The following is a 26,979-nucleotide window of genomic DNA, read 5'->3' as shown; positions in this document are numbered from 1 at the left end:
CAGTATTCCTTGTTACTGACATTTGCTGATTTGCCCTAAATACGTCCATATCTCTATGCATTCTGTCTTTCTTATATATGTTTGATCCTTTATAATAATGGCTTCTGTTCTCTTGATCATAACTTGGTCATTATCCATGCTTCTATTCTACAAAAGTACTGGCATGACTTAAAAGCAAACAATCTGCCAACAGTCTTAATTTCCTCCAAAATTAAGTTTACCTGTTTTTCAAAAAGAAGCCCTCACCTGTTCAATACTGTTTCCCACTTCATTGCTACGTGGCCATTTCTTGCTGAAACCTAATTGTTGCACTCTGCCTTGTTTTCCAGTTAGCATATCTGAATCTGTTATTTTATTCTGCCCATCCATCCCTGCTTCTAAGTTATTTCAATTCTTAATGAATTAAAGAGAAAAGAAATAGGTAAAACCCCATTTTCATTTCACGGATTTCAGTATTTTAAAATACAAAATTCATATGTGCAGTAAGGCAGAACATGCCCAAATTGTTCACGAGTGAAGTGCTAGAATGGGACAGGACTACCAATGATCTTGTCACTTGCTTGATATAATTGGCACCAACTAGTATTGGTATTTTCCTGTTAAACCTGCTCTCCTTATCACTTAGCAAAACAGGACAAATGAACTGGTTATTGGTTAGTAGACTACAGTAATCTGCCTGACAAACTGTATTCTGTATTTACCCATTATTGCGAGCACTGGAAATTGTATAGATCAAAGATGTTATCTGAGATGGATGGGAACGAAGCAGTGAATATCCAACAGTATGAATTATTCAAAGTGATCTGTTGTAGGAAGATTATTAAAAAACATTTTCCAAAATACAAGGCTGGTGGTGGTCATAGAAAAAGGCTTCTTTCTTTGGAATATATATATTTTTTTTTAGAAACAAAGGCAAAATATAATTGTGATTAGAAAAACACTTTTGGAACTGAGTTTCCTGCAAGGAGTTTGCTGAAGTTTTGTATTTACACAGATGGAAAACCTGGATAGCACATATTTTAAAAAATTGTATTCTTGAAAAACTATTGAAAAACTCAAGACTATAACAAAATAGAACAAGGCTATGTGCATCCTGTCCAATACTATAATTGGGTTAATTAAAAATAGCACAGCATTTTAGTTCCTATCACAAAAGCATAGACACACTGATTGTTCCATCCAGGCCGAGTGCTTTGACGTCTCAAATATGGCTTTTGTCATTGAAATAGGGGACTTTAAATAAATTTACTGATTTCTCACTATTTTTGTCAGTTGCACCCCATCCACCTTTAAATTAAATATCTAATTTCATGAATTTTTTTGTTTGTCCTAGAAATAGCATTATGGGGTACACAGTATACAATCCCACGGGACTTTATAAACCACTCTGGTGGTTTACACTGTTTTGCATATTGCCCCCAACAATATGTGAGAGGCTGAGTCCATCTTCAGGCCCGTCACGATCAAACTCTGGGCTGTGGGCAGAGTTTGCCTGCAATACTGCATTCTAACCACTGTGCCACCAGTGCTCTTATCCTACTTATCAGTCTTTGTGTTACAGGTAGCAGTTCACAATCAATAGTACTGCAAAAGGCATCAGGGAAATTCTAAAATAAGTGGAAGTGTTCCTTGGGCAGCACTGCCACTTTAATGCCAAAATCTAGACTCATTTGCATAAAACAAAAAATGAACATTAAAAATATTAGCATTTATTGAGCTTTTGCTGCAATGTTATTGATGTTGAACCCAAATCTTTAAATTTCTACATTTCCAAAGGACCTATTAATGAAGTTATTTCGTGTAATGACCCTATTTGGAAGTTGTACAGACAATCAACAGATCACAAGAATTGGTACTTCAGGCTAGTGGAGTCCAGTGTAACCTAGTCAGTATGTTTGGTCTTTGTATGACCAGATTGGTCCAAGTAGAAACTGCAAAACTATGTATTGCTGTTATAGGGACTCAAAATATCTGCAGATCAGCTTTCCCAAGAGATCACTGATAAATACTTTCTCATAAATACCTATGCACACAACCACATGCACTTTTAAACCTAATTAAAATGGTAGACTATACCATTTGTACTTTTAATTTAGAGCTAAACCACACCATTATCTCTTTCAAATGCAAGACCTGCAGAAGGTCTTGGATTCCTATACCAGCACTACATATTTTGAAGCTTCCTAGATTTCTGCATGGACCAGTGTGGCTATACAAAGACCAAAATCATTGACTAGGTTACAGCTGACATCTGAACACACGCACACACCTCATTAGAAACTGGTACAATGGAAATCTGCTAGAAAGGAACATCAGGTAAATAGATAATTATGTGCTGTTTTAAAAAAGTCCTGCAAATATTTAATATTTTACTCAACTGGTAAGCTACTGAATATTACTCATCATGAGACCATTTACAGCACTTTTGCAAATGAAAGTATCAATCACTCAAATCTTTATTACCATCATAGACCAGCAATGCAAATAAGACTTGAAATATACTTGGGAGATTTTTTTTTTCTCCCCAAAAAGAAACATTCCCCCCTCTGAAGAAATGCATGAATCCACTGATTTGCTTTAGGCATATGAGGTCATCAACAGCTATCTTGCAAAACTAGTAGCTACTTACCAGATGCTTCTACCTTTCATGGTTTACTGCAGGTGGACAACATCTAAGCCCAACTTCCACCAATAGATACATTCAGCAGTGATGGGAATTTAAGCGCTAGGGCATTTTGTGAGATCCTTTTGCAAGGGATTTTAAAAACTACCACTGATGATAACCAGTGCTAACCAGCAAAACTTCAAATAAAAAAAGGAAATTCCAAAAATGCTCTGACCAGAGATAGCATGTAAGAGTGTCTCTAAGTAAACGACATTTCCCCCCCCCCATTACCACCCTGTACTCCTCCTTCCAAAGGTCTGGAAAGGCCTGTTTTTCAGAAGGATCAAACGTTCTGAAGATGAAGCTTGTAATCAAGACATTCCCAAACAGGAAAAGAAGCAGGGTTTTTGAACAGTTCAATAAATGCACTCTATCATGTTTGAAATGGGTTTGTATGTGCATATTTACTTGTTATGCAATGGATAGCAATATAAAGTATATTTCTGTTTCCTGTGAAATAAAAAAATATACAATAAAAGTGCATTTCAGTGTTTGTCTTCTTGTATGCTATTAAAGAATTATGTGCTATGAACTAATATTCTGTAGTCTCCGCTAGCATAATTTGTTTAAAGTGCCTATTTTTTTCCTAAGTATTTTTAAGACAGAAGTATCATACATTTTATATCCACTGCAGTTCATTAATGCAATTCTGCATATTTGCATCTTGCCTTACCATGTCCAGAATCTTTAAAGAAAACCAAGAGTCTAGACTATTATTTGTCCCTTGTTGCCTCTATGACTACAATGCTGTTTTCAAAAACGAAATGGTTCATAGTTAAAATGACCCGCAAAATCTGAATGGGTCATCAGAATCACATAACTTTCTTGCTGTTTCATTTCCATTGAAAAACATTACTGCTTAGAAGGCAAAGGCAAATTAGCACAGACATCTGCACTTAAAGGCAATGAAAGTATTTGTAATGTGCTGCAAAGCTAGTCAAAAAGCTTATGGTACATTCTTTTAACACATTATCCATTTTGTTCTAAAGTTTTCTTTTTCCAGTTTTGAAAAGTTGCAGAAGTTTTAACATCAGGCATTGTTTGGTTGTATTCCCCCCGCACCCACCCAAGAACAGGATAGTAGTACTGGAAAATGGGTATTTTTGTACTCATTTCACGTTATTACTTCCACAATGTACTATTACAAAAGGACCATTATTAAACACCTGACTGCAATTACAGGGTTTTGGACGTAGGGAATTCTAGATTTTCTTGTAGATATGTTTGCTAATAATGCTTACAGAATTTTCTAGAAGTTTAGCAGGTGGCTTACACATACAATCTTGCAGCCCCCAAACTGATTGTATTAGGCTAATTTGAGAAAAGCAGAATTATAGGCTATTTTGTGGCACAGGCTAACCTAAGTAATTGTAGCTGTGCTAGAATTGATCCAAGATTTCCTATTATATGAAGTAAATCCACATTTTGTTGTTCTAACAAACCTGTTTAGAAGATACAATTGCACTATAAGCCTCACTTTTGCTTGAGGAGTTCAGTATAAAAGAATACCACTATGACTAGCAAACATATCCTCAGCAAATTATGACAATATAAATTGTCTGCATCCAACATTAAATTGTTATTTGGATTCCTCCAAAGGCAACTTTCCAATTACGTAAGAAACAGAAATGTGTTTAAACAAATAAATAAAAGCACGGTCTACATTAATAAAAAATCAGTCAATGCTGGCTATGTTGGCCTCTGGCAAAATGGCAAGCAAAGTCATACTTGTTTTTACATTTGCAACCACAGATGTTGCATTGGAAAGGGTTCTCAAAGCCATGGCATCCCATATGAATAGTGTACAGGATATTGTCAGCAAAATACATATCACAGTGCTGGCAGTGATGAAGAAGCTGAGGATCTTGAACTGGAAGAGTTGGTGTTGGAGTACTTGGTTGACTGTTACTGATACTTGGGGTGCTGGCCTGGGCACTGTGGTCACTACTTGGACCAGCCACCGGACTGTAATTTCTTTGTGAATGTACAGGACGAGGATCTGGACTTGTAGGGGATGAGTTCTGGGGAATACTGGTTGTGACAGCTGGAACAGAAGTTGCTGCAGCAGGTTGCTGCATCATAAAAGGCTTTTCATCTTGACATGGTACAACATCAGGAGATGGTGGGTTTTGGTTTTCAGGGGGGAGACTAGACAACTGTCCTGCTAAAGTAGATAGCTGGTTTAAAGGGTTATCTATCATAAGGTCTTGTGAATCTCGCGGCAATCCACTAGTCTCTGTTGGCTTTGTTATACTTTCGTATGCTTCAGCCTGAATATTTGGAATTTCATGAGTGAAATCATTAAGATAGTCTGGCTTCTGAACCACCATGGAAGGTGGGCTTAAGTTAATGAGTGCTCTTCGGCTATACCCCAAGTTACTGGTCTTCTTTTGCAAAACACCCCACATCTTCTTGCTACTAAGGGAAGGCCTTGTACCCTTTATTGGCACCATTTTATGTTTGCGTCTCCGGTGGTGAGACAAATTGCTTCTGTCACTACAGCGGAAGGAACACAATTCACATTTGTAAGGTTTTTCACCAGTATGAGACCGCATATGAGCTTCCAGGTGACGTTCATAGGCTGATGCAAAGGGACATAGGTGACATCTATGTGGTTTTTCACCTGGAGAAACACAAAGAAAGCTTTATTTTGATCACTTTTTTATGGCAATTGCACCCTAATAAAGCAAAGTAACTACAAATAAATCAGTGGCTGAAAGTAGGCATTGCATTGAGATGAATTCTAAAGTCAGGATTCTACTTTTAGCAAGTTCTACCAGTAAGCAGTTAAGATACTTAACAATTACAAGAACCAATTAGATCCAAAATCTAAACTGCAGTTTTATTTCTAAAATAACAAAAAATAAATAAAATTAGGAAGTCTGCCACATGAAAAATATAATGTGGCTTGTTTTTCTTGGCTTAACTCTATTTAAATTTTAAGCATTTATTAGAAAATATAAAAGGAAAACACATAGCTCACATGCAATTTATTAAAGTGCGTAATACCACTACAAAGATATAAAATATGTAGATAGAATGATACCTGTGTGGATTCTGATATGTTCTATGAGTCGTGCTGTTCCTTTGCTGGCATAGTTACAATATCGGCATTTTAATTTCCCATCGAAAGTTCTTTCAAAACCATCTACTAACACTCCTGAGTTTTCATCCAGTGGAACTTCTACTGAAGGATGATCTAATCCATTTTGATCACCTTCTGTCCCTGCTGTAATTAACAACAGAAAGGCACATCAAGCTTCTTATTGGGAAACATTGTAGAGGTTACAGTGAAAGAGAAAAAAGGAGTATTAAACATTGAGCCTCTTTTAATTTATACAGATGTTTGAAAGCTCAGCTGCATCACGTTAACCTACCTCCTTGAAGTGTTTCTGCATCTTTGTCCCCACTAACAGAGCCTGAAATCATATTCACATGGTGAGTCTGTTGAGTTAGGTATTCTTGAAAATCTTTTACAAAATCCAAAGGTTCTGGTTTCTTTTCGCCCATAGTCACACTACAAATTCACGATGTTGCAAGCCTAAAACATGATATCAAGTTATAGTTTATACCAAAATTGTTTCAGGATTTAGTACAGTCATTTGTTGAAAAAGTATCATCCTAACTCACACAATAAAAAGGAAAGTGGTAAGATAAGCATAAGTGCCACGTGCCCATATATACCTTCCTTGTTGCTTTTTCTAAAGGATTTTAATTTGAAAAAGAAAAATAACAAAATGAAGAGCTAACATGTTGAAATGGAAAGTGCCAATATCTAACACCATTTTCATTTTTCATAATACTTCTGGTTTATATACATTCTTAATAAATTAATTAAACAAATGGGGGCACTCTTGGTACTTAGTTTAATGAAAAGAAGAATTAGGGGTGTGATAGCAATGCTCCAATATCTAAGGATCTGCCACAAAGAAAGGGTATGTGTGTCAATCTACTTTCCAAAGCACCTGAAGGTAGGACAAGAAGCAATTGATGGAAACTAATCAAGACAAGAACCAACCTGGAACTAAAGAGAAATTTCCTGATGGAACAATTAATAAGTGGAACAACTTGATTCCAGAAGTTGTGAATGCTCCAACACTGGAAGTTTTTAAGAAAGATTGGACATCCCTTTGTCTGAAATGGTATAAGATTTCCTACTTAAGCAGGGGGTTGGAGTAGAAGACCTACAACTCCCTTCCAATTCTGTTATTCTGCTAATTTGCTTGTATATGCGTACATGTAGCCAATTAAAAAGAGATGGGTAAACTAGCCTAAACTAGCTACAAGAGTAAAGATACAGTGCAACCATACCATGGTAAATAGGTTGCTTCTAACTGGGCCAGTCATAATGACAGTCATTTTATGAATAAGCAAGTTCCACTGGTTGCTATTTGGTGAGAACACATCTTACTCTCGACATTCCAAACAAGCCCAAGTAAACTGTCTAGCAGCCCAACAGAAACTGGCTGGGTTTTCAGAGTATAAGCCAATTTTGTGATAGTGATTTACTGTAAACTAAAATTGTTTAACTACAAGCTAAATCACAATAAAAAGTAATCCCATCGTGGCTTAATGTAATACATGAAACCAGTGATTTACCACTAACTGAGGCTGTTTACATTAGTTTAGTTTAGTTTATTGTCATTGGACCTCGTACAATGAAATTAAATACCATTTTCAGTGTATATTATGACTATGAAAATAAACACAAACACACATCCTTCACATATACTACACTGAATTGAAAATCCCTGATACTGCATTACTATCTGCACTATACAGTAGAATTCAACAGTTACTGCCCTGGGATAGAAGCTGTTTAGAATTTTATAAAATAATTAGAACTTTATAAACTAACTCCATTTCTTCCACACAAAGCATTTTGCAATGATTGAAGTCTCACCTATGTGTTTTATGATTACACAAGAGTTATTATAACATTATTAAACATTCCTTGAGCACTTAAAAAATCATTGCAATTACCAAATATGCATTTCTTTTCATTAAAATGGTTCCTTAAAACAAGACTGGCTCTCCAGCTGGTGTTGAACTAGAAAGGCTGAATATTGCCTACCTCTGTGCTGTGAGAAAAGAGACCCATGATTCGAGTAACAATTAAACGGTTGTATATGGTTTTAAAGGCAAGATCTCTAAAGTGACAATTTTCCTATTAGAAATATCATACCTGAATTTGTTATGTTGAAAACATTGTGAATTCTTCAAATCTTACAAGATTTTTTACAAGATATAAAGCAGATGTGTCCCACTTTTCCTAAGAGAAAAAAAGTCAGCAGAAACATATTAGCTAAATTAGCACATCCAACAAATTAGCACTTCCAACAAAGGTAGTTCAACAGCCATAATGCCCTGTATCACATCAAAATTATAGAAAGTAGAAATAAACTACACCATTATTTTCAACTTAAGGAATATTTGTGCAATTTGATCAAAAGATACAAATCAACCCAACTACCAATTGAAGGACCACAGAAAAGTAATCTTCCCTTAAGGAATCTCATAGACCATTACTAAATCAGTCCAATTATCTGGAATAATCATGATTTACAAACAATGAAGTCTTCACAAAGCATACTAAGCAAACAGAAAAACCCTGTACCAAAGGAAAACAAAACAGAAGTTATCTACAAAATAAGACCCATGCAAACAACTTTATATTGGCAAAAGATAGCTAAACATATCCCACAAATGCTAACTACAGTAGCTGTCACAAGGTGTGCCTCAACTTTATTAATCATGCTCCTGGAGGGTAACTTCTTAGAAACAGTAGAACTGTTACAAGTCAGATTGAAAAATGCAAGTGAATTTTTAGAAACATGTCACTCCAATTCAGCCAAAGGATAAAAGCACTTAGCTATGAACCTGTCAAAAATATAATCAAAGTCCACTAATGTAGACCAACTCAATAGCCAACAACGTTCCTTCCCATCACACAGCAGTCAGTCAGTACCTATAAACTAGAGTTATTTCCTTAACACAAATATAATTACAATTCAACAACCACACACAAAAAAGAATGCCATTCTCCCAACAGGCTATCACCTTATACAGCTATGACACAGGAAACAACCACCAGTTAAATACATAACATACCAACAACAAGGCATCACTTGCAAAACAACACCCACCCACCACTTTAGCATAAGCAAAGAAGGCAAGATAGAAAGATATATAACCTCAGTCAGTCAATGTTTTTTTTAAAATGTTTTGTTTATCCAAAATTCCAGCACTGCTGTTACCTAGTAGGGCAATGAAACTTCTACAACTTAAAACTAACCTTGGAAACTGAAAAAATTCAACATTGCATGATCTGTATCTATTTGTTCCACTAAAATGTTACCATCAGAAATTTTGTCTTTTCAGACTTCAACTTGATCCTCTGTTTTGCCAACTTCTTAACACTTCACTATCATCTCATATTATGCTCTCTCTATCTCCTTTTATAAGCAAATTCCTTCAGATTTGCTTCTTCCTCAGCTTTTCAATAGACCAAACTGGTTCTGCCTCAGCAGTCCGCCCACAATTACCTCAAGCCTGCCCCAGTCTAATCTTTAAGCTGCCTTTTCACAGAATCATGCCTAGAACAACTACAACTTATTGAATCCCAATACAAAGAATATACTGATTGTGAAGGAAAATAATAAAGTAAAGCTACAAACTCTTTTCCAAACTCCTCTCCCTGTTTTTCTTTGTCTTTTTCACTCCCACCTCCCTGCATCTCCAGTTGCAAACTACCCATTTCCTCTGCTGTCCCTGCTCACCCCTCCAACTTGCATATGTAAACTAGAGCAGCCCCAGGATAAAGCATAAGTTAAACATAGCTATGTGTCCACCAAAGTTGCCTTTTAATCCTATCACAAACACAATGAAAATTCCTCACCTAAAATAGGAAGCAGGAAAAGGCCACAGATAGCCCATCTTAACAATGGAATTCTTACCAGTTTTACTTTACAAATACACTCTCCTTTGTTTAAATACCCATCTTTCTTGCTCAAAATGTGTCCATGAATCAGCTTCTTGAGATTTCCTGCTTGTCAACCCCAAAATGTATACAGACTTCTGCCTTTCTGTTATTGAGGATCTTTCTTGCAAAAGAGGCACCCAATGATCACTGAATAAAGATTGGCCATTTCTCTTCAGAATTGTGCTCCTTTCTTTAACTTAACTTTCAGGACACTGATAATATTTTTCTTCATGCTCCTTGAAATGTTTTATTTAATTCTGCAAACCTTTCATCAGTGGTATTCTCAAATACGGATAAACTTCTTTTTTATTATATGCTTATATTATTTAACACATTTGAATCCACAAAGCATTTACAACATAGTTAAAAATTTGTAAACTTAAAATATTTATAAAACATCATGCTCTGTTGTTTTAATACAATTGACTTATCTAGAGAGCAAAAAATCTACAGCATTTTGTAGTGAACGTTCTACAGATTGTAAGATTTATCAACTACAATGCTGGACTCAATAGGGATTCACATACGCAAACATTCAGTTTATGATCAAAGTTCTTAACAGGCAACAGAAATACTACATAACCCAGGAACTGATTACAGTGGAAACAAATATGAAATAGTAATTATTACAGAAGTACTAAACTTTTTAAATTTGAACTATTTCACATTTAAAATATATCACTTGAAAGTGATTCAAAACAATGGTTTCATCTCAAAACCAGAATCATCTTACACCAGTGTTTCTCACTTGGCAATTTAAAAATGTGTGGACTTCAACTCCCAGAATTTTTAAATATCTTAAACAGTTGCAAAGGTTGAGAAATACTGCTTTACACTCAAAAAGTTTTGTCTGTATTTGTATCTCTAGTCTTTATACCATTTGGTTATTTTGGTTCTTTTTGTTTTTAGAAGTTTCATTTTTGCTTAAAAGATATAACTGCATCTTGTAACAAGTGAATTTTAACCATTTTTTTCTACTTCCAAGTAGTGTCAATAGAAAATCACCCTTAGAATGCTAAGACTTGTTGACAACTACTCAAGGTTAATAACAGGTAACTGTTAAAAGAACAGCCCCCCCCCCAAAAAAAAAACCTAATAAACTCAAAATTGTAATAAACATGGATAGTCCTAAGAAATTCAGAGAGAAAATCCCACACAGTTAATTTCTACCATTTAACCTCTTTCCTCTACTAATAGTCAAAATTCACATCTCTTAAATCTCTTTCTCTTATGTAATCTTGTATTTGTTGCACTATTATTCTATTATTATTACTAGTAGTTCCCTAATTCATACCCAATGACACTACAAAGAAATTTAAAAGTCCTTAAAAACTACTTAAAACTTTTTGGTTGTCACTGTCGATTTTGCTTTGTTTTTTCTCATCATACACAAACAATAAGTAGAAACCTTAGTATTAATTATTCAGCTCAATATAGAAACCTTTATTATACACCTAATACTTTTATGTGATTTTTTTTTAGTTGCTTATTAATGCTACATTTAGCATTGGATGTAAAATTTAAACAATCTTATACTTATTAACATCAACACTTCAAATCATAGTTAATACTGATATAAACCTTTATTTTTCTTTAAAAGTCTGAGTTATCTAAACATTAAAATATTAATAATATACAGGCATTTTTAATTGTCTTATAACAATAAAACAAAAATAAAAAACAATTTGAGGTTATATAAATTACCTTTATTACTTTAGTCCAAATCAGCTTCAAATCACTGACAGAGGCAAAAATCCACTTCTGAGATTTATGTTCCATCATACTTGGAAATACATTTTCCTCATTAATGCCTCTACAATCAGCCTGCAGGAAAAGGAAACCAGGACATTTATTTTAATAAGTGTGACATTTGCTTTATGTACTTTAACAGAAGGATTATTTGTATTTTTACTAGTCAAGTTTTTTTTTTAATATAACTTAGGAAATGCTAGTGTGGTCTCAGAAAAAGGAAAGTTTCCATAAGTATTCTGGAAGAAATGTACATTCCTTCCTTCAAATGCTATATATCTCATGTCTCTCACATCTTCTGGGAACTCCAACTAGTTCAGTCTCAACAGTGATAACAGAGAAAATAGCAATGCTTCCCTAGAAAGATTCCTTCCTCAACCACACTAGACAATTGTGTTAAAAGTTAGCAACAGTAAGAGTGACCCTAGCTAAAGAAAAAAGTCAACAAGACATGAAAGGATATGAAGTAGAGGAACCCACTGTACCTTCATCGGTACCTTGAGAGTTTTGCTGTATTAATTATGCACAATCCTGTTAGAAAATAATACTTCATTTGCTAGCACCTGTTTAGTTACTCTGCCTGTGCAATTCTGTGAAGTTATGGTTACAATCTCTTTCATATAATTGCTATACATAAAAGCTGGAGAGACTGGATGGAGGATGAGTAGGCAGTTGGAATAGAACTCAGATTTTTCATTCACCAGAACTCTAAAGGCCTGCTCTATGACGTACTCAGTCTCTGGCCTCCCTTTCTTCAGGCCCACACAAAAACTGGCTTGCTGCTTTTACACCTTACCAGACCTCTATGCTACAAACATTGAATGCAATTCCTATTTCTTCTATTCTCATCGCTAAGATCGCCAGGCAGTCTTTGAATTATGACCACAATTGAGCCCAAAATTTCTGTTCTATATGAAACATTTGTAAAGTGAGTTTGCCCATTTTACGAATTTTCTTGCCGCAGCTGTTAAGTGAATCATTGCATTTGTTAAATTGATGGCATGGTTGTTAAGTGAATCTGGAATGCCCATTGGTGTTGTTTGTCCAGTGGTCACAAAAGCTGATCACATGACTCTAGGACACTGCAGCCAGCCTAAACGTCAACCAGTTGCCAAGCATCTGAATTTTGATCATGTGACCACAGGGGATGCTGCAATGGTTGTATGTGTGGAAAAACAATAATTCACTTTTTTCAGGGCCGTTGTAACTTTGAATGGTCACTAAGTGCACTGTTGTAAGACGAGGACTGCCAATACTTTCCCTGTTTGCTTAGCTACAAGCCAGTCTACCTGTTGACCACACACACACACATACACTTGTAGACGCAACCAACCTTTCAAAGGCTGCTGGCGTCATTGCCACCTCTCTGGTTTGTGTTAACAGAAAGGAGAACGTGGCTGTCTGAGGCAGTTAAACATGTGAGGAAGTGTCAAGAATTGGTTTTATTTTCCTTGTAGAGCCTATATTACAAGGTTTGTGTTAATAGGGAGTGTGGGCTGTCTGAGGTGGTTAAAGCATGTGAGAAAGTGAAGGTCTACTATGCAATGAAAGAAAAAGGCAGTATAAAAATGGCTGGTCAGTAAGGGAAAGGTATATGAATAAGAAGCAACAGTGCTAAAAGCATTTTACACAGCCGGTATAAAGAACAGTGATGAAGATGCACTGAAGATTTCCCACTGTTGCTTCCTATTCCTAAACAGTTTCCTTTCCTTACTGACCAGCCACTTTTACCCAGCCTTTTTCTTTTCTCACCAGACCTTCACTTTCTCACCACACTTAACCACCCCAGACAATCACACTCCTTTATTAACACAAACATTGTTGTAGACTCTACAGAGACACTAGAAGAAAATGAGGGAGGACCTCATTCCAGACACCCTCTCAACGTCTGCAACTCTCCAGGGTTTAACTTCTGGCAGCAGCCCTTTTCTTCCTCCAAAGTTGGACATTGTCTAAATCAGGGGTCCCCAAACTTGGCAACTTTAAGACTTGTGGACTTCAACTCCCAGAATTCTATGCTAAGCATAGCTGGCTGGAGAATTCTGGGAGTTGAAGTCCACAAATCTTAAAGTTGCCAAGTTTGGAGACCTCTGGCCTAAACCTCTCCAGACAGACCAGCCCCCACTCCCAAGAAATCGGGGTCCTGGGATGGTCGCCAGGGTGACTGAGTTCAACGGAGGGGTGGAGGGAGGCCACTGCCTTGCAACCGAAGGGAGCTTCGGCTTTCCTCGCTTGCAGGGCTCCACGGACTGCCGAGGATGATCTTCGGCGCAGCCAGACGATGCAAGGCCACCGCAACTGACCGGTGTCCGCCGCACCACCACCCCGCACCTCCCGGGAAATGTCTTAAAAAGCCACGGCTCCAAACTCATCCCGGAGCTTCCGCGCGTCCTTTCGCCCGCGGACTCTTCAAGGCGCCTCCCGGGACACGCCAGCCTTTTGCCCTTGACTTGCCCGTCTCCCGCCAGCCGCAAGAAGCCAGAGCCTGCCGCCGCCTTCTTAAATTACCGGTGAACGAGAAAGAGGGGGGAAAAGGAAGAAAAAGACCCCGGAGGACGACACGGCCTTCCCTGACTCACCGCCGCTGTACTTTGCAGTCACCCGGGCCCCCAACTCTCGTCGCTACCGCCTCCATGTTTGTTGTGTCTCCCGGAGCTTAAACGTAACCTATCGCTTCTCCTTAACAAAGTCCCGCGAGAATTCCACACAGCACGTCCCGTTCGGGCCAAGGGAAAGGGCTTTAAGAAGGATTTCCCAAAGAGTTCGTAATTGGTTCATTAAAAAAAAAAGGCTTCCGGCTGTCAAACGCCAGATAGGCTCCGGAGCGTGCGGGTGAAGAACGGGATTAAAGCAATCATTTTGGTGTGCATAACGCTGTCTACCTGAGCGTCGTTTCTGAAGCAAAGGTTCGTCGTTCGGGCAGATGGCAAGGTTTCTTCTGGAAAGGATGAAATGAGTGGCCAGCCCCGCAGATGCTGGATTCCAACGGGAACCAGAAGTGGGGGATAAATAGCACCATCTCTTATCTCTTTGAGGGAACGACCCTAGAAGGCGACTTGGGAGAAGCAAGGAGCGGGATTGCTTTAGATGTCAACGATGGCACCTGGCGGAGCTTTGGCTTTGCTGAAATGCTGCAGGAAAGTAAGCGGCTGGTAAAACTGTAAGGGCGAGAGGCGAAGAGCTGCCGCCCTGGATAGCTCCGTGGCAGAGCGCAAGTTTATCACGGCCAAGGGTGTCGCGCTCGGTGCCTGGCACATCCAGATGTTCAAATAACTAGGGGTGGGATGTTGCTTGTTCGAGGACACTAATCGAGGCGAAGCCGTGTCCTTTTACGGTGGGAACGAGGCGAGAAAGTTAGGAAGCCAGTTTTGCAAATTCTGAGGTGTTGCCAAATATTTTGGCTTGGAGTCTTGTGTGAAGCAAACATTTTGGCTCGCAACACAGAATTAATTGTGCGTTGCAATGCATGAACCTTGACAGGGAACAGAAAATATATTTATTGGACCGAGTAGATAAACCGATGAGAATCCAGACGGGGCATTTTTAGAGTTAATTCCCTTACTCACTGTTAACTCTAAGATATGGCCACGTTTGGTTGCTGTCCACAGCTTTATGTTCTGAGATCGCAGGGTTCAGGTGATATACAGTGGTAAAGCATTGTCACCTTTTAAAATTAAGAATGCATTGCTGTGGTATGTAATGAAGGGGTACAGACAGAGTTAGGGTTTTTCAGTGAGAAAGTACAAGAATGTCAGAGCTTCTGTATTGTTATGCTAATTTTCATAGAGATCCAGTTGCTGACATTTCTCCTCCTGCACAACATTAAACATACAACAATACTTTTGATTTGGTCGATAGCCTTCTCCTATGTTCTTTTCACACTGAGGAAAGACTCTGTAATAGGCAAGCTTTAAACATATGCTACATTGGGACTGTCAATTACATTGGCATGCAATATATTATATTCTGTCATATGTGTGCCATTTTTCATTAATTGCAAAAGTGAAGTCAAGATATTTTAGCACCTTTTGAAATATATTGCCCATATTTTTAAGAATATATATATACATATATATACATGTTTTCTTAAGTTTTCATGGGTATTTATATGTATGGTATTCAGCTTTGTTCAGGTATTTTCCCACGTCATACCCGAAAATGGAAAATACCCGAACAAAGCTGAATACCATATATATACATATATATACATGTATGGCATTCAGCTTTGTTCGGGTATTTTCCCACGTCATTGTAGTTGTGCTTTTAAAGTTGTAGCAACGTTTCGGCAACGTTTGTAGCAACTTTAAAAGCACAACTACAATGACATGGGAAAATGCCAGAACAAAGCTGAATGCCATACATGTAAGTACCCACGAAAACTTAAGAAAACATATATATACATATACATATATACATATACATATATACATATACATATACATACATACATATATATATATATATATATATATATATATATATATATATATGGATCTTTGGTTGTTCGGGTTTTCTCCGCGTAAGATTCGAAGTATCTAGGCAGCGTTTCGATGAAGTCTCATTCATCATCTTCAGGCTTCTGTCTCCGGCTCTGTGCCTCTCTGAGAGGCACAGAGCCGGAGACAGAAGCCTGAGATGATGAATGAGACTTCATCAACTGCCTAAATCTCAATCTTACGTGAGACCAACAACAAAGATCCACATATAAATACCGGAGAACCTCAGAAAACAAATATATATATATATATATATATATATATATAGCATATACAGACACACACACACACACACACACACACTACAGCCATGTAGAACAAAGAAGTACAGATTATTTTTGAATTGTCATTTTCTGAATCTAATCTTAACGCTTAAGTATTTTCTTTTTTTCTTTATATTAAAATATTTTTGTCCATAGCCAAGGTGGAATATGCCGTTCTGCATAAATCATTGGATGGCTCATCCTTGTCTCTCTAAATCTTTCAAATCAGAAGCTTTACCACACATAGTCAAAGAAGGATTAACTTGTGCTCCACTTCAGACATTTACAGAAGAAGAGTTAATGATTAAACAATCAGGTAATGTGTCTAGTTAATCAAACAGATTCAAATTCTTTCAGCAAAATCCTCTAAAAATTTGGGAGGATCCTCACTAGTGATTTAAACATCCTCTAAAATCATTCAACGGTTGCTGTGCTGATACAACAGTAATAAGATTAGATTTTGCAGAACCTCAATGACGGAAGTTTGATTTTAAAAAATTATAAATTATAATACAGAAATACCCCAAATCCAGTATTTATAGTAGTTTGTAAATGTGTTCATTTGTGAAATATTTTCTCCTATCTGGGCATTGTGCAAATAGTAGTCTATGGAGGACAGAACACTGGGTTGTTTATACTAAAAATATGCTAATAATATGAGTGCAACACATTCAGTTCTTCTAGCACTGCTTTTCATAAGCTAGGTTCTTTAATCTAGAGATTACCTTACAAGCCAATATATTGTTGCTTGTATCCCTCAGCTTGGAAGTGTGTGCAGTCTACTGGCAGTCAGTTAGCCTGCTGTTTATATGTATGTATATGTATATGTATGTATGTATGTACGTATGTATGTATATATAGTGTATGTCTGTGTGTATATAATATCCTTGTTTATTTTTTCTAGTAAAAAAATTTGCTCAAGAACAAGTTGCTCCATTAGTACAAAAAATGGATGCTGATGCAAAAATGGATGATTCTTTATTCCAAGGACTATTTGAACAAGGGGTTTGTATCTTATTTTTTATGCTTAAAATGACTTAAGCTTCTTTTTCAAGTTTAACTAGGTTTCATACAGTATAAGCTCTATGCACGTACAGCATATTGGTTAGTTGTTAGCTACACTAATATAGTCTGTTGTAGAGTAGCATAATCTAAAAATGAATTATGATAATTGCCAAGTGAACATTGGGACAGAATGCTGGTTTTCATTCACTTTTTTCTGTTGATTTTATTCTTTTATCTTCTGCTTAAAGGAGAGACAATTTAGCAAAAAAATTTCAGTGGAAATATATTGGGGAGATACATGTGTAGTAGTATGCAACAAGCATTTTGATTATTCTTTAGTAAGAATAAAGATCTTACAATCAACAAGAGTGGTTTATATATCACTGATTTCAAGATCTGCTGCCTAATATTCCATTGACTTTCTAGATTCAATCCCAAGTAATTACCCCTAATTTTGGAATTACTTGGAAGTTCATTTGGGTATCAATCTCAGCTTGTACAATTTTCTTCTCCATAACAAAAGTTTATTCTTTTTTTTCTTAGTTAATGGGTATTGAGCTTGAAGCAGAATATGGAGGAACTGGATCTTCTTTTTTTTCTACCATTCTGGTAGTTGAGGAGTTAGCCAAAGTCGACCCATCTGTATCACTTGCGTGCGAACTCCAAAATACTTTCACTAATAAAATGTTTACAACATATGGCACAGAAGAACAAAAGAGAACCTATTTGCCCAGGTTGGCAAAAGACATGGTAGGTAAAGCACATTGATGACTAAGTTAAACAAAAGGATTTACAAACTTTGCAGTAATGTCACTATCACTATTACTATGAAATTAAGATCCCAATCCCCATTCTGGTTACATTGAAACACCGTGATGTTCAAGTTAATATTAACATTCTCCCAGTTGGAATTGTACAGGTAGTCCTCGACATAGCATCACAATTGGAGCCAAGATTTCTGTTGCTAAGCAAGACAGTTATTAAGTATGTCTCACCCAGTTTTATGACCTTCTTTGCCATGGTCATTAAACAAAACACTGCAGTTTAAGTGAATCTAGCTTTTTCTACATTCACTTTTCTTGTTGGAGGCCAGCTGGAAAGGTTGCAAATGTTGATCACATGACCCCGGTACACTGCAACCGTCATACATACTTGCAGATTGCCAATCATCCAAATTTTGATCATGTGATTGTGGGGAATGCTGCAGTATTCGTAAATGTGAGGATCCATTCTAAGTCACTTTTTTCAGTGTTATTGTAACTTTGAATGTTCGCTAAATGAATGGGCATAAATTGAGGACTACCTTCTGTATATAGAGTTGCTATTGATTTATTAGATATTAAATCTCTATGTTTTAAAACATAATCTCTTACTTAGGTCTTTTGCTGTCTTAGATACTTGTAAATTTTGCAGTTCGAAATTATAGTGTATTTCCCTGCTAGAAAACCAAGGTCAATCTTGTGGTTTAAGATGGAAGCTATAAAGTCTGAAATGTTACTTTTAAAGTTTAAATTTTATTAAACTATTAAATATTTCATTTTTTTAAATGTATCACATTTATATAGCCGCCCATCTCATGAACATGACTGAATGGCGTACAATAAAAAACAGACCATAAAAAAAACAATATATTTTTAAAAAGAATATTTAAAAATACAAGAAGGGAGCATCTTTACACACATTTAAATCAATAGCTTTGAAGTGATCAAATATACAGTAAATATAGATGTGAAATAGAAAAGGTAGCATGACTAATTACATTTGAATAGCATATCTTTCAAAACTATTGTTATGAGAAAATTCGTCAAATGTCTCTTGATCAGGGATGTCAAACTCGATTTCGTTGAGGGCCGCATCAGGGTTGTGTTTGACCTCGGGGCTGTGTGCTGGAGAAGGTGTGGTCAGGGTGGGCACGGCCAGCTCAACGTTACTTGTGTCAGGGGCGCCTGTGGTGGCCCGAGCACTCTGCCAGAGACAATGGGCTCCCAAGCTTCATTTTCGACTGCGACGGTCTCCTGCAACCCTGCATGCGGCCCTCCCAAGCTCTGTTTTCACTGGCAGAGGCACTGTGGGGCGGCCCCTCACTGTTTCCAGGATGACCCTGCAGGCCAGATCTAAGACCCCAAGGGCCAGATCAAGCCCCTGGGCCTTGAGTTTGACACCCCCAGTTTTGATTTACTACCTGCCTTTTTCATTATATCAATGGCTAATTTTGCCAATACAGCAATAACCAGGCTTTTGCCTCTGTGTTTTATAAATTGTCTTGACCCCTTTCAAGGCCAACACCATAAAAGGAAAGTTTTCTCTGATTACGTTGTCAAACCTACATTTTCAGTGTCCAGTGGGATTAGCTGACCGCTGAATTCTATGTTAAATGGTAGATGGGCGCCATCTGCATTTCTGAACCAGAAGCTGGTAGTGATGCCTTCTCCATGAAGACTCGTGCTGAAAAGCAAGGGGATTATTACATCATCAATGGATCAAAGATGTGGATTAGCTTTGCAGAACAAGCAGGGATGTTCTTGGTGATGGCAAATGCAAACCCTTCAGCAGTAAGTAGTTAAAAATCACTGCAATGTGATTGTGCACGTATTGTTATACTAAGGTTAAAAATATAGGATAATTCCAACTTTTCTAATTGCCATTTTCACATAAATCTTCAGTTTATAGAGCAGGGGTATCAAACTGGCGGCCTGCGGGCCAAATGCGTCACACACAGACCGCCCAGCTCCACGAAGGGAAAAACATCACGATATGTCACGTGACGGCAATGTGATGCGGCGAGTTTGACACCCATGTTAAACTGCTTGTATTTCAGCAGACAAATAGGGGCAGAAATTGTGATCTTTGCCTCCAGAGAGGTTTTTTCCCCTTCATCTGAGGAGACCTGTTCATTCAGACCAGCAAAGCCTACTGTGCTTGGAAATAAGGTATTGGTACTTTGTGACTACACTGAGTTTTGACCACTTTCAGGTGGCCTAAAAGATTGTTCAGGAAGGGACTGTCTTTGGAGGCAGAGGTGATCCAATTGCAATGCAGACAAAATCCCGCTTTTCTTTTCTTTGCTTCACTGTTTTCTTTGTTCTTTTCTTTTTAAATGGATTTCATCACTTGGAAACCTGTCAGTATCTTGCTCTCAAAGAAGTTTACTTCAAATGAAATGCTGGTAATTTCTTAATCTATCAAGGAGTATGTTACAGAATCTCATGCTGTAAAATAGCAAGCATACATTTTTAATACAGCTGAAGTTTCATAAAAGTGCCCAATCTCACGAGAGATACCTCGTTGAATCTCATTTAATAAAACAAAATCTTACATAATTTCAGATTCTTTGCCTAAAATTGCCCACAAGCAATTTACATTGAAGTCTCTCAAAATTTGGGAGCTTTGTATTTCATTTGAGGTATGTATGTGTGTCTGTATAGATTGACCAGAAGTGGTGTGGAATAGTATGGACATCGTGTTGCCAAATCAGACACTTGTTTATTATATTAACATAGATGCTCTGGCATGGAGAATCCATGCAAGTCTTGATACAAAATGCAATGTTATGGCAGGAACTGCAGTTGGATCACCTTTGTAGAAAAAAGTAATCCCCAGCTATGGATGCCTAAAGAAGGACCCACTTATTTGAATGGAACTTTGAGTATGAATTGTTTTGCAAGGGTTGGAATGTATTTATGTGGTATAAAGTCTCCATCATGGTTAATGTGTTACTGTATCTGCTTTTTTTTTCCTTAGGGCTATAAAGGAATTACATGTTTCATAGTAGACCGTAATACGGATGGCCTACATGTAGGAAAGAAAGAAGATAAACTGGGAATCAGAGCAGCATCTACATGTCCTGTAACATTTGAAAATGTGAAGGTAGAATAAAATTTGTAAAGCAGCGTTGCATTTGGTTTTGAGTTTGTAATTCTATGAGGTAAGCCTTATAGGCTAAAGTTATAGAAGCCATTAATTTGGAAAGAGAATGATGTATTTCAGGTTTGCATTTTGTATATGGGCGATAGCCTAATATGTTAAATATCTTATCAATACCTGTTATCAATTGGAAGGCACATGGCCATAATTTATAAGTGACCCAAACTTAAAGCAAACTTCTGAATATCAAAAGCTGCACCCTTTTGGTTTTCTGCTCTGCTTTTAATTTCTTCATTTTTAAAACATGCATTAAAAAAATGTAAAACTAGATTTTCCCAGAACCGAATGCAGTGTCATAATAATGGCCTTTTGACTTTTGGAAATGACAGCAACAAAAAAGGAGTTGATGCTGATCATGCTTTGTTTTCTTTTGTTTGTTTTTGTTTTTATAGGTTCCTGAAAGAAACATAATGGGACAGATTGGTCAGGGTTATAAGTATGCTATTGGAATGCTGAACCAGGGAAGAATTGGCATAGCTGCACAGGTGAATATATTTGAAAATAGTTGGTCTTGATGGGCAAATCACAGTAAAAGTAGAACTTGAGTTCCCCTTTGATTCTGAGAACAATTGCCCCTGCAATATTAAGCTAAAACAGAAGCTCAATAACAACATGCAGAGAGAGCTCAGATGCATGAGAAAGTCAGTTAAGCTGGAATGAGAGCAATAAGTATGGAAACAGTTCTGACAGTTCATTCCCAAAAAATGCATACTTAGGATTAAAGTGTTGACCATACCAAATAGTACAAAGAATAATTTTAGGCATGCTCAAAAACACGAGCTTGGATTTTTTGCCTTTTTTTGTTCCTTTGAACTACAGGCAACTGTCACATACTACAATCTATTTTTGAACATGCAGTCTGTTTCCAAAAATGGCAGATTATGAAAAAAAGGAATTATTTTTATTCTTATTATAATTGTATTGAAAGTTTTAGAAACAAGAGGAAAAATTAGTACAAATTAAAATAGAATAAGAAGGGGAAATTCCTATACATATCTATAAGCGGTTCTGAAAACTCCTTTTGAAGGTTTGTAACTTTTTCCTGAAGAAAGACAGTTAATCATTCTTACACCACATTTGTATTTCTTTGTGAAATCTCATATTTGGCAGATGGATTTCTTTCGTTTTGCAGAAGGACCTCCCTTCAAAAATACTGATCCAAATATTTGGAGTAAAGCAAATAATTCTGTAATCTGTTCTTTGCTGCAGTATTTTCCTAGTGAGAATAAGACAATGATAATATGGTTTTCTGCATTTGAGTAACTTCTTTTTTTAACAGGAGGCATTTTATGGCTTCCAGATGTTTCTGGATTAAAGTTTCCATGTTTCATGGCCCTGGATCATGTTAGTTGACTATGTTAGGACAGCATGCCAGCCCTATTTTAGAATGAACAAATCTAGGATTAAATTACCAGCCCTTCAGGAACCGCTATTTAGTGATAAACCTATTGCAATAGTTGCTATGAAATTAAGTCACTGTGTGAATTAAAGTGTTTTGCAATAATTTTAATGCTTGTTTATCTGCACACAGATGCTGGGATTAGCACAGGGGTGTTTTGATCATACTATCCCATACACAAAGGAAAGAACCCAATTTGGAAAAAGCATTTTTGATTTTCAGGTATTGATTGATATGTTCTGTAAAAGAGATATAAATATAAAATATAAATAATTATGACTGATAGAAATAAACATTATGAGCCGTACTATATTGTTACTATTCTAATGCAGCTAATACTGAGTAATTACCATAAAGTAATATATTGCTACTCCCTATTTAATATGCCATACGCAAAATAAATAATACTCACAAAGTATTTAATTGAACAACATATCTAAAATGTCAGTACCATTGCAGATGAAAATAGTTTGCCTTTTATTATTTCATATGGCATGACAAAATTATTACAGAATTCATCTGCATTGTCAATACAGGTAGCAGTTGTAGTACATAATAGTAGTATATGTAACTCATTTTGAAGAACAACAGTGACAACAATGATTTCTCCTTCTTTGTCTAGTTTTTAATTCAATTTTGGCCATTCTGGCCACTGACATTTACATACTCATAACTAAGCACTTTCAAGAGCAATTAGATATACTATATAATTGAGTAAAGCATTGCAAGGATGCTACTGAAAACTCCACGTATTGTTGATGGCTGTGAATTTTTTTTCCTGAGGGCAATGTTTCAATAAAAGTTTTATTTCTAAGGGACTACAACATCAGATTGCTCAAGTAGCCATTCAGATTGAAGCTGCAAGGTTGCTGACCTACAATGCAGCCCGATTTGCAGAAACTGGGAAGCCATTTATAAAACAAGCAAGCATGGCCAAATATTACACAGCAGAGGTAAGGTCTCTATTTTTTTTATGTTTAAATTTTAAGCAGAACTGAAGGGAATTATTGTTTCTTTCCGGTCTCAAATTTCTTTGTTTCAGTCAGCTATGTAGAGGGGAGGGCAGAAGAAAGATGAAAAATGAAACCTTAAATACATTTTATAGGATTATTTAAAAATGAAAGAATAAATTATTTCCTACTTTAAAAGAGAGAAATTATACATTTTGATTATGTGTAGGTTTATTTGCTAACTATGACTTAGATGCTGCTCCGGTCCCAAAGGACTAGTGAGTGGAGTTTTGGTTTTTTATAGATATTTTTGGTCCCTTGGAACACTCCCTGCAGTTTTTCTGGCAAGTTTTTTTGGGGGGCAGGGGAGTGGTTTGCATTGCTTACTTCTTAGGACTGAAAAAAAGTGACTAGCTCAAGGCACCACATTGGCTTTGTGCAAAAAGCAAGATTAGAACTCACAATTTTTAGCTTGATGCCTTAACTACTACACCAAATTGGCTTTCAGTGGCTAATAGACCCTCTTAAAGTAAGATATGAAATTCGAGCATGCTATCACTGCAAACGTTATCTTATAGAGGGCTGTAAATCCAACCCTATACAGATTTGTTATCTCTGAAATAAAATTAAAGCACAGGCTGCCATGAGCTCAGAGGTTTGGTTTGATTTGGTTTAAGCATCCCCATTTAATTTTTTGGTCATATGAATATCAAAGTTCATTGTCAGATTCTGCTCAGCTTATCTGGAAATTATATTTTAAAATAAACTGCAATGATCAAAAGAATTACAGTTTTCCACTTGAGATCCATAAGCTTTAGAGCTCTTTAATTATGCATCATTAGCTTAGCATGGCTTTATTCGATTAAGGTTTTGTATCTTTTGTAATATATTTATTAGAGGGATGGTTAATAGTAGAAACCAAACAGTTCATAAACCCTCACAACAGGCTTCTTTTATATCTTAAAGGTTGCAGCGCTAACAACAAGTAAATGCATTGAATGGATGGGTGGAGTTGGCTTCACAAAAGATTATCCAGTTGAAAAATATTACAGGGACTGCAAGATTGGTAAGTTATATATGATGCATTTCTTTGTTGCATTGTATTGAATTCAGAGTTTAATTATGGCAAAGCTTTTAAAAAGCATTAATTTTAAGAGTTTTCCAATAGATATTCAGAGGCAAATTCTTCATTTATCTGAAGAACATATTCTTCATTATCTTCCTTAGTAATTTACCTTTAAAATGGGATGGGTGGCATAGATGAGTTGAAAATATGGTAACGAAAGCTGATACATTTCTTCTGCCTAATTTTCTTAGAGGAGTAGTAGTTAAAGTTCACAGTAACTTTCCTCTGTATCCATGTGTAAGTGTATATATTTTATTATTCATTAGATTTTTACCCTGCCTTTATTACTTTATAAGTAACTCAAGGTAGTAAACATACCAAGTACTCTTATTACATCCATTTTAGCCTTTACATTTATTTATCGTCTCACTTCCCTGAACATTCTCATCAGTTCTGTGTATACCACTTTCCTTCAATTCAATTACATCCGTTCTCTTTTTCCTAATTTCACACACAATGTATCTATATTTCTTCCTTTCACTCATTTAATTAATTAATTAATATCCTTGTTAAATAAGCCATGATGGTTCTGTTCACACATAATGCTATAAAACATGCTTATGGCTGAGCTGATACACGGTTAATCAAAATCAAATATATCATGTTATGCTTTAGAACACTAATAAATGCAATCATTGTTTCATCGGTAAACGATTTACTCATTAATGCATCCCTGACTTCAGAGAACTGTCATTTATACAGGTGGTCGTTGAAATAAATATAGCAGTTTCATTTATATGGATGTAGTCGCCTGTGGGCATAACATTGAGAGATAAGAGGAGGAGCTGACTAGACAAACAGAACGTAGAAGATTTCTCAGAACCACGAGGGAAGCAAGAGGGGACTCTCCCTAGTTTTCCAGGGAGTAAAAGGAACATAGAGGAGAAATATTTTCAGTCTTGCAAAATTATGTTAATGTAAGCTTATAATAAAGATAGAGCTTGTATTTGTGGTTGTGCTTCATGTCTGGACTACACAAAGGGCAAACAACAGTTGATTGTCTCCCTTTCGTTTACCTTGTGGTAAAGTAAAGCTGAAAGCGCTTTAATTTTCAATGCCTCCTTGATTCATTTTTTTCCCCCTGATGATTTGTTTCAGGTACCATATACGAAGGAACTTCAAATATCCAGTTAAACACTATTGCAAAGTGCATTGCCCAAGAGTATTGAAATTCCAGGAATTGAATGACTGTTGCCAACCTCATTTCTTCTCAGAAGCTAAATATGGTTTTACTTCTTTGTGGGTTGCAGATTATCCGTTCATTGCAAGTTTGAGAACAAGGCACCAAATGATAGTAATTTTTAATCACTGGGCAACTTTCTGTGCAAGAGTGCAATGTAAATGGCTGGGCTATTAGGAATCAGTAATTACACCATAAGAACGCTTTGTTGTTTTCCCAATCACTGAAATAAGAGTTTATGCACTTCCACAGTCCCTTTTAAACAAAGAAACAAACTTTCTTTGTATTAGCTCAGTGGTTCTCAACCTTTTCTGGCCAGGGACCCTGAAAATTTAACTCAAAATTTAAATCATAACATTTCTTTAAGCATTCTGGATCCCCTGTGACAACATTGTGCCCACCCCAGGTCCATTTTTAGATCTACACAGCAAACTCTAAATTCACTTTTTTTAACCTTTTGTTTAAAATGAAGTATTCATTTGAAATGAACTATACTTTTTATTTCCACGAAGTATTCTCTGCTTGGATAAATGTTATCCTGTTTAGTTTGGGCTGCATGCAGTGAACCATATTCATTTTTTTAAAAGATGCTGGTTTTTCTTCCAACCTAAAGGTAAATTTTGTAAACAGAACATCTAATACGGACATATGTTTTTATTGCTTGTATGTTTGCATTGGTGATGGAAACTTGATTCTTGGAAATGTATTTTGTAATTTTCATACAATGATATAAGCTTCATTGCAAAATGATTCTGTGAATCTGAAAATTAAATACAAAGATTAAATAAAAGAGTAACTAAATCCTATACAGTATGATTTACACAACACAAGGATCACAAAGTGTTTGAGTTCCATGCTTCTTTACCTTCCTCCCATAGCATAATCCTCATTTGCTTCTTCCATTATTCTTGCCATTAAAACAAAATCAAATACATGTCAGATGTCATATAAAACTTACTGCTGTGATGGCGAACCTATGGCATGCATGCCATAAGTGGCACACAGAGCCATATGTGCTGGCACGCCAGCCACAGGCAAACTTACCTTATTGCTCATGTGCGCACCTCACAGCTGATTTTTTTTGGTTGATGATAATTTGGCCTGAAAAGCCTTGCAGAGGCTTTTTCCAAGCCTCTGAGAGGCCAAAAAAGGCCTCAAACCAACGGCAAATTCAGTTGTGAGGTGCAGTGCAGATAAGGGGGTGGTGGGGGGATTGTATGGGGGCGTGGGGAGGGGGCAC

General features: G+C 36.6%; 2 protein-coding genes across 3 annotated transcripts; one reads left to right on the top strand and one right to left on the bottom strand.

Moving 5' to 3' along the window:
• Positions 1-2,886: 2,886 nt before the first annotated feature.
• IKZF5 (IKAROS family zinc finger 5) lies at positions 2,887-14,109 on the bottom strand. 2 transcript variants are annotated; one of them, XM_087932578.1, is made up of 6 exons: positions 13,976-14,109; positions 11,352-11,471; positions 7,851-7,937; positions 6,043-6,206; positions 5,712-5,894; positions 2,887-5,288 (listed from the first exon to the last, which is right to left on the bottom strand). In XM_087932578.1, exons 4-6 carry the CDS (start codon positions 6,173-6,175, stop codon positions 4,345-4,347), a joined length of 1,260 nt encoding a protein of 419 aa, XP_087788704.1. In that variant the 5' UTR covers positions 6,176-6,206; positions 7,851-7,937; positions 11,352-11,471; positions 13,976-14,109; the 3' UTR covers positions 2,887-4,344. The 2 variants fall into 2 exon arrangements, with proteins under 2 accessions (XP_087788704.1, XP_087788705.1); XM_087932579.1 differs by having other exon boundaries at positions 11,361-11,471; positions 13,976-14,100.
• A 311-nt stretch (positions 14,110-14,420) lies between these two features.
• Positions 14,421-26,535, top strand: ACADSB (acyl-CoA dehydrogenase short/branched chain). The gene is made up of 11 exons (XM_087932577.1): positions 14,421-14,537; positions 16,312-16,471; positions 17,060-17,160; positions 17,704-17,910; positions 19,542-19,712; positions 20,902-21,027; positions 21,477-21,569; positions 22,616-22,705; positions 23,299-23,436; positions 24,400-24,499; positions 25,658-26,535. The coding sequence occupies exons 1-11, from the start codon at positions 14,484-14,486 to the stop codon at positions 25,726-25,728; spliced, it is 1,311 nt and encodes a 436-aa protein (XP_087788703.1). The 5' UTR covers positions 14,421-14,483; the 3' UTR covers positions 25,729-26,535.
• The last annotated feature ends 444 nt before the right edge of the window (positions 26,536-26,979 follow it).

The sequence above is a fragment of the Pseudonaja textilis genome, chromosome 4 (assembly GCF_049901715.1).
Source record: "Pseudonaja textilis isolate UNSWEBS1 chromosome 4, rPseTex1.2, whole genome shotgun sequence".
NCBI classification, from domain to species: Eukaryota; Metazoa; Chordata; class Lepidosauria; order Squamata; family Elapidae; genus Pseudonaja; species Pseudonaja textilis.
The sequence above is the reverse complement of the archived record's forward strand: the minus strand, read 5'-3'. Positions and strand labels throughout refer to the sequence as shown.

Excerpts from the sequence above, each read along its gene's own strand:
- IKZF5 (XM_087932578.1), bottom strand. The coding sequence starts at position 6,175 with ATGGGCGAAAAGAAACCAGAACCTTTGGATTTTGTAAAAGATTTTCAA. Across the intron at positions 5,895-6,042 it reads TGCAGAAACACTTCAAGGAG|CAGGGACAGAAGGTGATCAA; the intron begins GTAGGTTAACGT and ends TGTTAATTACAG. Across the intron at positions 5,289-5,711 it reads ACATATCAGAATCCACACAG|GTGAAAAACCACATAGATGT; the intron begins GTATCATTCTAT and ends GTGTTTCTCCAG.
- ACADSB (XM_087932577.1), top strand. The coding sequence starts at position 14,484 with ATGTCAACGATGGCACCTGGCGGAGCTTTGGCTTTGCTGAAATGCTGC. Across the intron at positions 17,911-19,541 it reads CCAGGTTGGCAAAAGACATG|ATGGGCGCCATCTGCATTTC; the intron begins GTAGGTAAAGCA and ends GTTAAATGGTAG. Across the intron at positions 22,706-23,298 it reads AAAGCATTTTTGATTTTCAG|GGACTACAACATCAGATTGC; the intron begins GTATTGATTGAT and ends TTTATTTCTAAG.